Consider the following 15,569-nt stretch of genomic DNA (forward strand, 5'->3'; position numbering starts at 1 on the left):
TCCTTTATTTTATTCAGCTATGTTCAATTATGTTCTTACTATAAAATAATGCCATGGAATACTAAGAAAATATTGTCTGCTAAATGAACTAGTGTTGCCCATAGCCATTTGGCATAGCCAGATCAGGACAACGCAGATTATGCTATTCTGTTCTTCTAAAATAGACTACATTCTCTTCATATCATGTTTCTATAGACCTGTATAAAATAATGAATGGATTTATTGTGATGGTGTAGGCTAAATTACATGGATTTATTATATATATATATATATATATTTTTTTAAATAAAATGTATTTATGTAGATGTTCCAAAGTCTGCATCAGTGGCTTGTATGCTATGTGTGGAAGCCAGGAGATGCTAAATGTCTTTACGTTAATAAACGGTCAATATTTGCTTGACAATCACCGGCTGACATTTTCATGACCGCCACAGCCCTAGTTCACACTGCACCAACATTTTTACGAACCTCACTGAGTTCACAAAAATAGTTTGAAAGGGACTATTATTGAGACAGGTTCTTTTAAACCTCCCTCCCTCCCACCCGCTCTCTCTCTGTACTGTAGGATGTTTGGCTTACATAAGAAGGTGGTCAGTGTGGTACATAACTTGCTGTCCAGCCATGACTCCGACCCCCGCTACGCTGACCCCGAGGTCAAGGCCCGCGTCGCCACGCTCTACCTGCCGCTCATCGGCATCGTCATGGAAACACTTCCCCAGCTTCACGACTTCACAGGCAAGTCTACATACTAAATGTAGCCCTCCATGTCCCAACCCTTCAGGGTTAGGCAATGGTTATGTGGAGTTTGTCCAGACTTCAATGGTCTGTCTGGTTAATATTTAAAGGAAGATTAAATGGTTTTACAAATCTATGGACATCACACTGGTTCAGGTGCTTCTCAGGAAAAGCACATTGAAAAACATTAAACAGTGTCTGTGAGTCTAAAGTGCTAGTCCCAATAGTGATTTTGTTTTGTGCTGGTTGATTCTGATTGGTTTCTCTCCTCTAGAGTCCCATAACCAGTGGGGTCGTCCCGGCGGTGCTCAGGGGGCCGCGGGTGGGGCCGGGGGGGACGAGTCTGGAGAGGACGGCAACAGCATGATCAGTCAGACAGTTGCCATGGCAATAGCAGGGACTTCCGCTCCGATATCTCGTCCCAGCAGCTTCCTGCTCAACCCACAGGTAACTCTTTCATCCCTTCTTCCTCGTTCCAACTTTCTCCCTGTTTCCTCTTCCTGAGTCTCTCTCGTTCTCCCTCTTTAATTTCTAAATTTTTTAAGCTTTTCTTTTCTCTCTCTCTCTCTCAATACCCCCCCCCCCCAGGCCAGCCGTCAGCATGGCACCTTCTCAGCAGAGTCCAGCCGCAGCCTGTTGATCTGTCTGTTGTGGGTTCTGAAGAATGCTGATGAGTGTGTCCTACAGAAGTGGTTCTCTGACCTGTCTGTCTCCCAGCTCAATCGTCTGCTGGACATGCTCTACCTATGTGTCTCCTGCTTCGAGTACAAGGTAACGTTACACCTGGAGCACAACAAAAGAACTCATGTTGTACTTTGTTCATGTCATTTGTAGTACTGGTGTAATGCCTCAGTTCCGTAGAAGCACGTCAAGTGTAGTGCCTCACCGACAGTCCTTTATTTCATCCCTGGATAAGACTGGATGGAAAGAAACTACTTTCAAATGGTTCAATTGAAATATGAGAGCTGTCTTTCCTCTGTACTACTCCACGTCAGTGTTCCACCTACTCTTGTCTTTTCTGATCCATCTTACCTCTCTTATTTTGGTGGTGTGGTGCAGTAACCCTGTAACTTTTCTCTATCCTCGTCATGGAAAAAGGCCCATGTTGTGTTCACCATGCAGGGGAAGAAGGCCTTTGAGCGCATGAACAGCCTAACCTTCAAGAAGTCCAAGGACATGAAGGTCAAGCTGGAGGAGGCCATACTGGGGAGTATCGGGGCACGGCAGGAGATGGTCCGTCGCAGCAGGGGACAGCTGGGTACACTAGGTAACACAGAGCGTGCACACACGTGTGGGGAAAAGTGATCTTAAAATGACAATTCCATCTCTCTCCCCTTAACTTAACTCTCTCCCCTTTCCCTCCCTCTCCTTCCTCTTTCTCCTCTCCCTCCACCTTGCTCTTCCTTTCTCCTATTCCCCTCTCCTGCAGAGAGGAGTCCATCAGGCAGTGCCTTTGGCAGCCAGGAGAACCTACGCTGGAGGAAAGACATGACACACTGGCGCCAGAACAGCGAGAGGATGGACAAGTATGCTTACCTTTTTACTGTGTGCGAGTTTGAGAAAAGTCTACGTGTTTAGGCTGCTATTGGTCAGCATCATGTAGTCAAAGTCAAGACGTCACAATACACTGATGATCATTTCTGGCCAAGATAATGCATATGTCGCCATCTCACAATCCACTCAGGCCCTATAGTGAGGTTCTTAGAAGAAACGAGAATCTGATTGAAATGAACAAGCCCACACAGAGAGAGAGCATCTTTTTTGGATTCCTGATTCTACAACAGAATGCATGCTAATGGGTCCTATTGTATTTGGTTGATTATTGTCAGACACCTGTGCCTTTTCTTCTGTCTCTGTGTGATTTGATTTGTGCTGTTAACTCATTCCTCCATATGTTCTCTGTGCTGTGTCTCTGTAGGAGCCACAGATCACTCAGGTATTGTATTGTATTGAGTCAACCTGAAGTCAGTGTGCTGCAGTGCTTTGAGTTCCTCCTGCTGCTTCAGTGACCTGACCCATTACCTCCGTACCCTGACCTCTCCTGTAAAGGTGCTTGAGGTGTCTGTCTGTCTGGTGCCTGCAGTGGGCCTGCTGTGCGCCTGCTGTGCTTTTAACCAGTGTGCCGTGCTTCTCCTTTTGGATCCTGACTGGTGTCTGTCTTCCCTATTCTGGGGTTAGATGGGTGAAATCACTGTGATTCTGACGCAGCTGGTAGGGTTAGTGAAGTTGTTCTCAATGATCTGATGATTAGAATCTGTGACAATTCACACAGTAGAAAATGGTAGATTGTACACCATGTGTACTTTCCCCTTTTAAAATGAAGTCTCTTCTGAAACAGACCTGTTTGTACTTCTGATGTCATTAGTCAACTAAGATACAAACTAAGATACAGATACTACAGAGAAGTGGTCAAAGTATACTTCTATTGGTGTGGCCCCTCTACCCTTACCCCTCTCCCCCGGTGCCCCCCGGCCCTAACCCCCCTCCAGCCTTACCCCTCTGCTGCCTATCTCTCTCCCACCCTGGTGGGGCAAGGGATGGAGGTGCGTTTGGGCCCCTGGTCCCCTGCTCTCCTCTCTGTGTGCTAGCTATGCCATTTCATGCAGTGTGTAGCTACCGTGTTCTGTGGACTCTGTGGTGAACCGTTTGAGTACCGTGTACTGTGGACTCTGTGGTGAACCGTGTGAGTACTGTGGACTCTGTGGTGAACCGTGTGAGTACTGTGGACTCTGTGGTGAACCGTGTGAGTACTGTGCAGGTTTAGAGACAGCGTCCTACTACGCAACCCAGGGAGTCGAACCAAAACCCAAACCCAGGAGCCTTTAGTTGTTAGGTGTGTAAACTCCTCATCATTATCAACTGTATCAACATAATCATAACCACCCACCACCCTCATTCGACTCCTCTACCCCTCCATCCATCCATCCCAAGCCCCCTACAGTACTTTGCACATGGAAGAGCTCCTTTCTATGTGCAATGGCTTGAATGTGACTGACTGGCATGAGTGCTGTGTCATTCAAGGGGACATTGTGAATACGGAGCTGGCTGGCGGCCATCTTGGAAAGTGTCTGAACATCTATCACTTCCTGTTTCCTGTGACAGAACCAGAGCGGAGCTGGAGCACGAAGCACTTATTGATGGTAACCTGGCAACCGAGGCAAACCTGATCATTCTGGACACTCTGGAGATCATCGTTCAGGTAGAAAGACCTAGACACACAACATTCAGGTTGAACATTTGAGACAATTTAGGCAAAATGTCCATTCTGGAGACAATAACGATTGATTGATTGATTTGGTTTATTAATATATGTGCGTCTGTGTCTGTATAGACTGTGTCTGTGACAGAGTCTAAGGAGAGTATCCTGGGTGGAGTGTTGAAGGTGCTCCTCCACAGCATGGCCTGTAACCAGAGTGCCCTCTACCTGCAGCACTGCTTTGCTACACAGAGGGCTCTCGTCTCAAAGGTCAGATAAGTAGCTGTGTACAATCACCTTATCCTTAGACGTGTTGCGCTTTCCTGGGATTTTGTGAAATGAATTTGTAAAATATCTGCATACTGTAATGTCTATATCTTTGTCTGTCCTGTGTCATACTTATGTACATTTGTCTGTGCGTGCATGTGTAGTTCCCCGAACTGCTGTTTGAGGAGGAAACAGAGCAGTGTGCTGACCTGTGTCTGCGTCTGCTGAGGAACTGTAGCAGCAGTATCGGCACCATCCGAGCCCACGCCTCCGCTTCACTCTACCTGCTCATGAGGCAGAACTTTGAGATCGGCAACGTGAGTACACCATCAGGACAACACACAACAAACATGGATACTTAGAGGACTGTCTACATAGAGCCAGCTGCATACATAGAGGACTGTCTACATAGAGCCAGCTGCATACATAGAGGACTGTCTACATAGAGCCAGCTGCATACATAGAGGACTGTCTACATAGAGCCAGCTGCATACATAGAGGACTGTCTACATAGAGCCAGCTGCATACATAGAGGACTGTCTACATAGAGCCAGCTACATACATAGAGGACTGTCTACATAGAGCCAGCTGCATACATAGAGGACTGTCTACATAGAGCCAGCTGCATACATAGAGGACTGTCTACATAGGCCACTGTCATACTGTCTACATAGCCAGCTAGCTGTCTACATAGCAGCTGCATACATAGAGACATAGAGCCAGCTGTCTACATACCAGCTAGAGGACTGTCTACATAGAGCCAGCTGCATACATAGAGGACTGTCTACATAAAGCCAGCTGCATACATAGAGGACTGTCTACATAGAGCCAGCTACATACATAGAGGACTGTCTACATAGAGCCAGCTACATACATAGAGGACTGTCTACATAGAGCCAGCTACGTTCCTATTTTCATTATAACTATTGATTCTCCTCACAGGTTCCTTCTTTTCAGGTCAGGTGAATGTACCTGTTCAATGTTCTCACTCAGACTGTCCCTTCTCCATCTGTAGAATTTTGCACGTGTCAAGATGCAGGTGACCATGTCCCTGTCCTCCCTGGTGGGAACGTCTCAGAACTTCAACGAGGAATTCCTCCGACGTTCCCTGAAGACCATCCTGACCTACGGAGAGGAAGATCTGGAACTCCGGGAGACCACCTTCCCTGATCAGGTAACACTACGGAGATATACTGGATACCAATAGATGACTGATGTTAAGCCTTTTGTTATTGTAGTACAGAACATTAGGACTACTTGTTCAATATATTAAAGCACTACTTGTTCAATATACAACTCCATGAAAAACAATTAAAATTTGTCAGACCTCCCAGAAAATGGATGATATGACAGGAAGTACCTTATCCAATCATGTGAGATGCTGCCATCTTATGCTTCATGTCTTAATCTGTATTCTAGGTTCAGGACCTGGTGTTCAACCTCCACATGATCCTGTCTGATACAGTCAAGATGAAGGAGCACCAGGAGGACCCAGAGATGCTCATAGACCTCATGTACAGGTATGGAACACACACACACACACACCACACACACACACACACAGTGAGCTTTCCTTGAGTGTGTTTCTCTGTCCAGGATCGCTAAGGGTTACCAGACGTCTCCAGACCTGCGTCTGACGTGGCTGCAGAACATGGCGGGTAAACACTCTGAGAGGACCAATCACGCGGAGGCAGCCCAGTGTCTGGTGCACAGCGCCGCCCTGGTGGCAGAATACCTCAGCATGCTGGAGGACCGCAAGTACCTGCCGGTCGGCTGTGTCACCTTCCAGGTCAGGCCAAGGGAGAGGACTATTTTATGATTGTGTAGATGTGGGTACTTTTGTTTGGACCAGGCAGTCATCCTTTAACCTTCACCTGGAGAGATGTAGCACTGCAGGTTTCATCCTAGCTGAGTGCCATCGCAACTGACTCAACTAATGAATTGAATATACAGAGGGAAATGTTGTAAAGAACATTAATACCATGCTGAACCCATTACAGTATTATGTCTAAATAATGAGTGATCATGTCTAACTTGTCTCTCTGCATCAGAACATCTCTTCCAACGTGCTTGAGGAGTCAGCAGTGTCTGATGACGTGGTGTCTCCTGATGAAGAGGGTATCTGCTCTGGGAAATACTTCACTGAGGCTGGCCTGGTGGGGCTGCTGGACCAGGCTGCTTCCTCCTTCTCCATGGTGAGTAGCTGTGATGATTATGGATGGGCAGATTATTAAACCTACATTTGAATCACATCACAAACCTGCTATGACAAATTCACACGTTTCTTTCAATCCCAGTCAAATGTTTAACCTCACCACCAATCTCAGTATATTATTTAACTTTAAAACTGTGCAGTGTGAATAAGACAACCCCCCTCCCTCCCTCCCCCAGGCTGGTATGTACGAGGCGGTGAACGAGGTGTACAAGGTACTGATCCCCATTCACGAGGCCAGCCGGGACGCCAAGAAGCTGGCCACCATACATGGTAAACTACAGGAAGCCTTTGGCAAAATCGTACACCAGGTAATTCCACATGTTTTATCCATCTCCTGTACATACTGTAGGTATAGAGAACAGACCGACACCGAACACTTATGTGCCCTACCTCAATGTGGAGGTTGTGGAGGACTTCCTGTCTATCCTGGATGCCACATGTCTATCTGGGATTCTGGGACAGTGTGTTTCAGACAGCGAAACAGGACTTTGTTATGTACTGTGACAACTGTAGTGTGTGTGTGTGTGTTAGGAGCAGGAACCCATTGTCTGTGGGTGGCATGCTGAAAAGGACATGCCAAATATGTACACTTCCAGCCAGACACAGTCACAAAACCCACTCACATACATTCGTACTCTCACACACACAATTTATTATTTATAGAGGTCTCATACACCCACAGACAAACATGAATTCACACAACACACTTATATACTAATTTAAACCCGCACACTGTTCATATGCACATAAACACACATTTACCAATGACCTGAACTGCTTTGCATTAAATGCTTTTCTGAAAACAATTATTTGCTGTTTTTCCCAATGGAACTTTTTATTTCCCCCTGGGAATTCAGGAAGAGAACCTTCCTTCCCTGTTCTACGGATAGCTTTTAAAGTGTCTTTTCATTTAAATGCAGTCTACATGGGGTGACTATAGCAGTACAGTATGACCTGTCCCACAGGGATAAGATATTAAAGACCTGAGACTCCCCTGGCTGTGTTTTAGGCTAGAGGGAGTATGAGAATTAGCTTAAGGTTAGCTGAAATGCCACAGTTGTCCCCGACGCCACTGGAACATGCAACAACTCTGTAGCTGTACTCTATCTAGCCACAACTCCTGGCTGTGTGCTGTTGGCCATGAGGTGTAGTTCCTCTCGTGGCCAGGGGTGGGGGCTGCACTGTACCAACGTGACTAAACGTGTGTTTTTTTTTTTATTGTCCTGTGTTCTCTTTGTCACCACAGAGTACTGGCTGGGAGGTAGGTCGGCCACTAAGTCATGGTTCCTGCTTGGCTACTTCATATCAGTTATCTGCTAGTCCTGGGCGTTGTTGCTCTCGGCTGTTACTTTAAACTGTACCATCCATTAACATCTACCTGCCTGGACTGGATGCTGTCCCTCCGTCCATTCAACCAACTGTGGGACTGCTGATGCCATGTTACGGGCAGCACCCCCCCCCTTACTCCTCTTCATTCTCCTCTTTCTCTATTTCTGTGGAAGAGGAGGTTGTTTTAACGTGACTGTTTTGGCAGGCCATGCATGGGAGCCCCAGTGTGACACTAATGACAAGTGTTGGTGAATGAATGATTCACCTGTTTGCACACCTGCCTTTTCAGACCATCTCTCTCATCAACGACAAACTGGTCATCTGCTCGCTCATCTCATCTCCAGCCACAGGGTTCGATTTTAGTCAAATATTCATGCAAAAGATACACTCCCCAGGTTGTTCGCTCAATACACACTCACACAAACAAATGAACCACAAAATCACCAACTATTACCGTATGCAGTTCGGACTGGATCCACATTCTTGGATCCAGTCCATTTCTTCAGGAGGGTGCAATTCAAATTCATCTGGATTGTTTCATTTGTCCCACCCTCATTTTGATTAGTACATTTTTTCCCCCCTTTTATTTGAAAAAGACTAACGAAATCGACCCCTGAGTTCTCTCATTCATACTGCTGGTCTTCTGTTAACTGGTATTAACCTGGTCTGTTGCATGATAAGGACAGAGCACTCATCCTTATTCTTCACTGAGGAAACTAAAGCACTGGGAGTACAGCCCCATGAATAGTGTGTTTCTAGGGGCTGTGGAACTCACCTCTTCACTACGTCTGCCTTCGCTCTCTCTCTCTTTCTCTTGTTTCTCTTTGTTGCATGTGATGGCTTTTCCATGTTGAGTTTGTTCTTTCTCAAAGTCAAAAGGAATGATATGTTTTTCCTTTGGTGGTTGATGTTATTTCTATTTGTTTTGGTTTATGTTGTTATTTCTGTTAGTTTCTCGAGTGAAGTACCTGAATCCTGATTAAAATGTCTTCTGTTTTCTCCTTTTGATTTCCCCGGTTGCCATGCCGACCCTTCCTTCCCACTTTACTTATTGTGTGTTGTGGTAAGTTCCTAGTCTGAGGGTTACTTAATTTCTGTTACTTTTGAAAGGGGAATGTATTACGATGAACAATGCACTGACGAGAGCTGAGCCAAATGGCAGTGCAACTGATCAACAAAGAAGACGTTGTATTTCACTGTGTACTGTATACCTATATAGTGTGTTATGCTACGGTAAGGCTGTGTAAATAATTGTGCAATAAGAGCCGTATTGGGAGCCTGAACCCGTCAGCTTTGTTGACCTGGTTTAGTTAGTTAGTTTAGTGGCTCAGTTCTGGAACGTTTCGGTGTACTTGATGCCATATATGTCCTCCAACCTCCCCCTTCTCTTCACACACCTGCCGCACGCACACACACATGACGACACACCTGTTTCCTTACCACGGCTACACTCCTTCCTGATCCTGAAGGGCAGAGCTCTGTCTGCTAGACACGTGACCCCCGTTCCTTTCTTTTTCCTTGGCTCTTTGTCCATTTCTCTGTCCATCATCACCATCCCTGGCCTTCTAAATGGTGACATTGTCAGGTTTCTGCCTTAGCTGCTCTCGTCTCTCTCAGGTCACCTCCAGGCATTGAGGTCAACCTGCCTCTGCTATTCTATGTCTCTCTCACGTGGATAATATGGATGTACTCCATGTTTACAAGCTGAGCTTCTTTTCTGGTTCTACCTCTTGAATGGCCATTTTCAGCACCAGTCTCTGTCAATGCCGACCCTCTATATTATAAACCACTTCTCAGCGAAGTCTGTACTCTTTGGTTAAACAACACCTGGTTCCATCCTGATGCTTAATGGGTTGAGTTATTCTAGTGCAGAGTCAGGATTACCCATGAGCCTTTGTGAGAGGTGCATCAGATGGGCTCTGGTCCATGGGGACCTTAGACAGTGACACTCTTTACACACACACACACACACACACACACACACACACACAGTTTATGGGTCATTGCACATACTCTAATCTGATCAGAAATAACATCACTGGTCAACATGGTTATAAATAGGACCTCTGAAGGTTGTTGATCTATTCAAACATTTACATCAGTATATGTATGCTGTAGGTCGTATGTCTGTTTGTATTTGGTGTTACAATTGAACTGTTTGCTGATGAGAGAACTTTAAATTGTATTGTTGAACTCTATGGTTTCCATGAGTTGGATGGATTCCAACTCTAATATATCAATAGGCTCTGACATAATCAAACTCTGTCACCAGAGTTACGACTGTGCTTCATTCATCCTTACAGTTCCAATGACTTTCTGTGTTTAAGCAACATGTTTCATGTACTATGAATGTGCTCGTATTATATCTGAACAGAGTAAAACATATTTTCTGTCTGACAGGATGGGAAGAGAATGTTTGGTACGTACTTCAGAGTGGGATTGTACGGTTCTAAATTCGGGGACTTGGATGAGCAGGAGTTTGTGTACAAAGAGCCTGCCATCACCAAGCTGGCTGAGATCTCACACCGACTCGAGGTAAATAGCAGTTTGGAGGAGTGCGTCTTTAGGAATGATCTCTTCTCTGTGAAACGGAGGAGCACTGTGTGTGTGCTGTGTTGACTTTGTGTTCTGTGTGTTTGATCTCTTAGGGGTTTTATGGCGAGCGCTATGGAGAAGACCAGGTGGAAGTCATTAAGGACTCCAATCCTGTGGACAAGTGCAAACAGGACCCAAATAAGGTGTGTGTTTTAGATGGGGCGTGTGGATAAAGATGTGATTCCAAATGATCCCTTCATTTGAATACGAATTGAATCAAAGCATGGTCAAATAAATAGCCTTTTTGGTTATTAGGTTATTAACGGGTTATTAATTGGTTATTTGTGTATTTTGGTTAATGTTGGTAAAGCATCATGTTGTCACTGCTGTGTGTCCAGGCTTATGTCCAGATCACGTACGTGGAGCCGTACTTCGACACATACGAGATGAAGGACCGCATCACGTACTTCGACAAGAACTACAACCTGCGGCGGTTTGTCTACTGCACACCGTTCACACTGGACGGGCGGGCGCACGGGGATCTGCACGATCAGTTCAAACGCAAAACCATCCTGACCACATCCCACGCCTTTCCCTACATCAAGACCCGCATCAACATCATTCACAAAGAGGAGGTGAGGCCCTGGGGGTTTCATCTGACTGGCGTGCAGCGCCACAGGCAACACACCATTACGACATGACCTCTACAACCTGACTCCTAGACGGATCATCCGTAGGCCAAACTACTCTCTTGTAGAATTAACATACAGACACACATTCATAAGACACACAAGCACACACACACACTTCTTAGTTACTATACATTGTATATAATCAGTTGTCTAATATACTCTGATCTCCTCTCTCTGGTCCTGTGTCAGATCATCTCTATGCCCATCGAGGTGGCCATAGAGGATATGCAGAAGAAGACCGGAGAGCTGGCCTTCGCTACCCACCAGGACCCATCGGATGCCAAGATGCTGCAGATGGTGCTGCAGGGGTCAGTGGGGACTACCGTCAACCAGGGACCTCTGGAGGTGGCCCAGGTGTTCCTGTCAGAGATCCCCAGTGATCCTAAACTCTACAGACACCACAACAAACTACGCCTCTGCTTCAAAGACTTCACCAAGAGGTAAATTACACTTACTTTACAGTCAGTGTTTTTAATGTACGATTATGGACTGGCAATTTCTTGGGCGTGAATGAATGTCAAATTTAAAAAATCATACAAAATTGCTTCTACCATGTTCCTTCAGACTTATGTGCAGGGCATGTTGAAGTGCAGTGCAGGGCATGTTGAAGTGCAGTGCAGGGCATGTTGAAGTGCAGTGCAGGGCATGTTGAAGTACAGTGCAGGGCATGTTGAAGTACAGTGCAGGGCATGTTGAAGTGCAGTGCAGGGCATGTTGAAGTGCAGTGCAGGGCATGTTGAAGTGCAGTGCAGGGCATGTTGAAGTGCAGTGCAGGGCATGTTGAAGTGCAGTGCAGGGCATGTTGAAGTGAAGTGCAGTGCAGGGCATGTTGAAGTGCAGTGCAGTGCAGGGCATGTTGAAGTGCAGTGCAGTGCAGGGCATGTTGAAGTGCAGTGCAGTGCAGGGCATGTTGAAGTGCAGTGCAGTGCAGGGCATGTTGAAGTGCAGTGCAGTGCAGGGCATGTTGAAGTGCAGTGCAGTGCAGGGCATGTTGAAGTGCAGTGCAGTGCAGGGCATGTTGAAGTGCAGTGCAGTGCAGGGCATGTTGAAGTGCAGTGCAGTGCAGGGCATGTTGAAGTGAAGTGCAGTGCAGGGCATGTTGAAGTGCAGTGCAGTGCAGGGCATGTTGAAGTGCAGGGCATGTTGAAGTGCAGTGCAGGGCATGTTGAAGTGTAGTGCTGTGCTCACACCTCTCCTATCCTATCCTCCATCACCAGGTGTGAAGATGCCCTGCGTAAAAATAAGAGTCTGATTGGTCCAGACCAGAAGGAGTACCAGAGGGAGTTGGAGAGGAACTACCATCGCCTGAAGGAGGCGCTACAACCACTCATCTGCAGAAAGATACCCCAGCTTTATAAACCTGTGCTGCAGGTCAACTCTCACAGGTGAGTGCGCATGTGTAGACGAGCAGGAACATAATGTCTATTTTGGAGTGTTCTTGTGATGTGCATACAAAAGCTCTGACGAAGGCCTTGAGGCTGATACGTAAAGAGCAGTGATACGATCACCAGCAGTGTGCAGCTTTTTTCTCATGATATGCATTTTGTCATATTGCATGTGTTCTCTCTGACTGTTCATGCACCCCCCACCCCCACCCCCACCCCACAGACATAAATATGATATTTTGCTTGTGCTTCTGTTACATGCAGCAAACGGACAGCTTGACCAGGTAGTTTGGTATTCTGTGATTGGAACCTTCTCTGTAAACGTGTCTGCACTGGGTCTTTACAGGGTGGAAGGTTATATATAGATGTACATGTCCAATCCGGTTTCCCCATATTCCACTAACTTTACACTATGTGCTTCCCCCCCCCCCCAGAGATTCCTTCAGCAGAATGAGTCTTCGCAAGCTTGAACTTTGAAGATGAAGAGAATTGAAGGATCACAACCTTAATTTATTAATGTGTAAATACTGATGGTCAGTGTCTTGAGAAAAGTCAGTGTTCCCCATAGAAGGAAAGCTCAAGTGTTACTACGAAGTCGGTACATCATTCCAGTGTCTTATTCGTTTACAGGCAGCCTGTTACGCAATCAGTGGGTTTAACAAAGTGGAACTTACTATGTACGATGTGTCAAATCTGTATACATATTTCATGTGTGCACCTTTTTTTCATTACATTTTATGACTTGAAAGTTTATTTAATCCAAAACAAGAAAAAAAACAAGCAAAATATGTGCTACCACTCTTTATCATAATGCTTTATTTTTAGTGAAGATACTTTTGTCTAAAGTTAAGGAAATGTTTTAAACATCATGAATTGTTTTATGTAGTTTTTGTTTACTTTAAGTATTTTACTAAATCAATATTTTAATGTCCAATGGATGCATTGGTATTTTCTTTGTGATGGGAGGTTAATGGAATATGGGTTTCCATGGTTACATATAAACAAATTGACTTAATTCAAGCATGTCCCCTGAAACTCAAAATAAGATCAGAGGGGCTGCGTTAGAGGGAAAACTGGGCCAAAGATTATGGATATACTGAGACGATGCATGTCTCTCCACCTAATGGGAGTCGTCCACAAAGTGGAATGGTCTGTCTAGCTCCCACCTATCCTTTCTTTGGATTAGTGGATATGTCTCATTATTGTAATCCGTTAAAAAATATATATATATTCGATGAGGGTTGTTGACGTCAACCGCCTGTATTCAATGGAGAGAGATGCTATGCTACTAGCCTCATGTAATGAATATGCATAGCCATCTCGAGACCTCTCCGGTATCAGTAGCAGTGCGTGGGTAAAATCACTGGGGAATCCAAGCCATATTACAGCCATATGTGTTGTGATAATTGCGTTGTTTGTTCTGTGACCTGTTAGTTCACATGCCTTGCGATCGTGATATATAGGCCTATGGCCGAGACAATAAGAAGACAGTGGCAGAATGAATTCAACCACACCTTTTTCATCATAAAAACCAGAGAGAAATCTCTGTCTGGTGAAGTCCACAAGGCATATCGCATTTAACAAACCGTTACATGACCTACAGCATGCAAGCAAGTTAGGGTTTCCGACTACTAAACAACTATTGATTTAAAACCCCTGAGAGTTACCGGAAGTCGCAAACAGGAGCTGCCTCCACTCTTCCAGCAACATTTCAACTTCAACATCAAATCACCTACGCTTTGGTCTAATACTGTGACAACTAAAAGATACCAATAACAATTTAGTCCTATCAACGTAAGCTAAATATGATGTGGCTGTCCATGGTTCTGATTTGTGTGTGTTCAAATAGAAAAAACATGTTGACTCACCGTACTTGTAGAAAAACGCCAATGCCATCCTTTCATGTTGACTAAACGGTCTATGACTGTCGTACAGTACACAATTGTATTTTTTGTTGTCCTAAGCTACCGGGCTAAAATGTTTGCTCGCTAGCCTCATTTCATTTCATGGGCAATGAGGACGACAACAACGAGATGCAACAATTCAAGTTTCTGTCAATGACTTATTGCTCTCGATGTGAAGTAAAGTCAAGCTCACCAAAACAACAACAAAAAGTGTCAAGTCAAGACAGTTTGGGGCTTGACTTGACACTTTTTTGTTTTGTTTTTTGTTTTTTGTTTTGTTTTGTTTTGGTGAGCCAGGAACATTCACAGTTGAGATAGCAGATTGGCTATTATTGAACCTTTTGTTTTATCAAGGGAGGCCAAATGCATGCTGGCTTTTCTTGAATTCAATGCTATGGGGTGGCAACATTGTCATACTCTTTTTGACCAGACAGAATTAGATAGATGGCCTACAGAGGAAGAGGGGAGTTGTTTCGCTCACTCGGATGCTTTCTCTAGTAAGATACATTCAGCCTCGTGTGAATTTAAAGAAAATGATGAAACAGAGACGAAAGATACATTTATTTTAGAGTGCATTCGGTAAGTATTCAGACCCCTTGACTTTTTCACCATTTTGCTGCGTTACAACTTTTTCTAAAATTGATTATTACACACAATACCCCTTAATGACAAAGCAAAAACAGGTTTGCAAATGTATTCAAAATAAAAAACAATCACATTTACATAAGTATTCAGACCCTTTACTCAGTACTTTATTGAAGCACCTTTGGCAGCGATTACAGCCTTTAGTCTTTGGTATGACGCAACAAGCTTGGCACACCTGTATTTGGGGAGTTTCTCCCATTCTTCTCTGCAGATCCTCTCAAGCTCTAAGGTTGGATGAGGAGCGTCGCTCCACAGCTATTCTCAGGTCTCTCCTGAGATGTTCAAGGCCGCGCTCTGGCTGGGCCACTCAAGGACATTCAGAGACTTGTCCCGAAGCCACTCCTGTGTTGTTTAGGCTGTGTGCTTAGGGTCGTTATCCTGTTGGAAGGTGAACCTTCCCCACAGTCGGAAATCCTGAGCGCTCTGGAGCAGGTTTTCATCAAGACTCTCTCTGTACTTTGCGCTGTTCATCTTTCCCTCGATCCTGACTAGTCTCCCAGTTCCTGCTGCCAAAAAACATCCCCACAGCATGTTGCCACCACCATGCTTCACCGTAGAGATGGTATTGGCCAGGTGATGAGCGGTGCCTAGTTTCTTCCAGATGTGGCACTTGGCATTCAGCCAAAAGAGTTCAATCTTGGTTTCATCAGACCAGAGAATCTTTTT

General features: G+C 45.2%; 1 protein-coding gene across 13 annotated transcripts in view; it reads left to right on the forward strand.

Moving 5' to 3' along the window:
• The window catches only part of dock7 (dedicator of cytokinesis 7), a 78,146-nt gene extending 64,772 nt beyond the window's left edge, over positions 1–13,374 (forward strand). For 2 of the 13 annotated variants that reach the window (XM_052462690.1, XM_052462727.1), the window contains 22 exons: positions 566–735; positions 1,010–1,182; positions 1,324–1,506; positions 1,834–2,002; positions 2,165–2,261; positions 2,654–2,671; positions 3,494–3,568; positions 3,838–3,934; positions 4,067–4,201; positions 4,363–4,515; positions 5,214–5,372; positions 5,618–5,718; positions 5,795–5,987; positions 6,250–6,393; positions 6,590–6,721; positions 7,660–7,674; positions 10,152–10,277; positions 10,391–10,480; positions 10,676–10,912; positions 11,159–11,409; positions 12,187–12,354; positions 12,789–13,374. In XM_052462690.1, coding sequence (XP_052318650.1) covers positions 566–735; positions 1,010–1,182; positions 1,324–1,506; positions 1,834–2,002; positions 2,165–2,261; positions 2,654–2,671; positions 3,494–3,568; positions 3,838–3,934; positions 4,067–4,201; positions 4,363–4,515; positions 5,214–5,372; positions 5,618–5,718; positions 5,795–5,987; positions 6,250–6,393; positions 6,590–6,721; positions 7,660–7,674; positions 10,152–10,277; positions 10,391–10,480; positions 10,676–10,912; positions 11,159–11,409; positions 12,187–12,354; positions 12,789–12,831 — 2,929 coding nt within the window. In that variant the 3' untranslated portion in view covers positions 12,832–13,374. Of the gene's footprint in view, positions 1–565; positions 736–1,009; positions 1,183–1,323; positions 1,507–1,833; positions 2,003–2,164; positions 2,262–2,653; positions 2,672–3,493; positions 3,569–3,837; positions 3,935–4,066; positions 4,202–4,362; positions 4,516–5,213; positions 5,373–5,617; positions 5,719–5,794; positions 5,988–6,249; positions 6,394–6,589; positions 6,722–7,659; positions 7,675–10,142; positions 10,278–10,390; positions 10,481–10,675; positions 10,913–11,158; positions 11,410–12,186; positions 12,355–12,618; positions 12,639–12,788 lie in introns of all 13 variants that reach the window. The other 11 variants (XM_052462697.1, XM_052462733.1, XM_052462734.1 and 8 more) reach the window with 8 other exon arrangements.
• Positions 13,375–15,569: the final 2,195 nt, after the last annotated feature.

Source organism: Oncorhynchus keta, chromosome 1, assembly GCF_023373465.1.
Source record: "Oncorhynchus keta strain PuntledgeMale-10-30-2019 chromosome 1, Oket_V2, whole genome shotgun sequence".
Taxonomy (NCBI): Eukaryota; Metazoa; Chordata; class Actinopteri; order Salmoniformes; family Salmonidae; genus Oncorhynchus; species Oncorhynchus keta.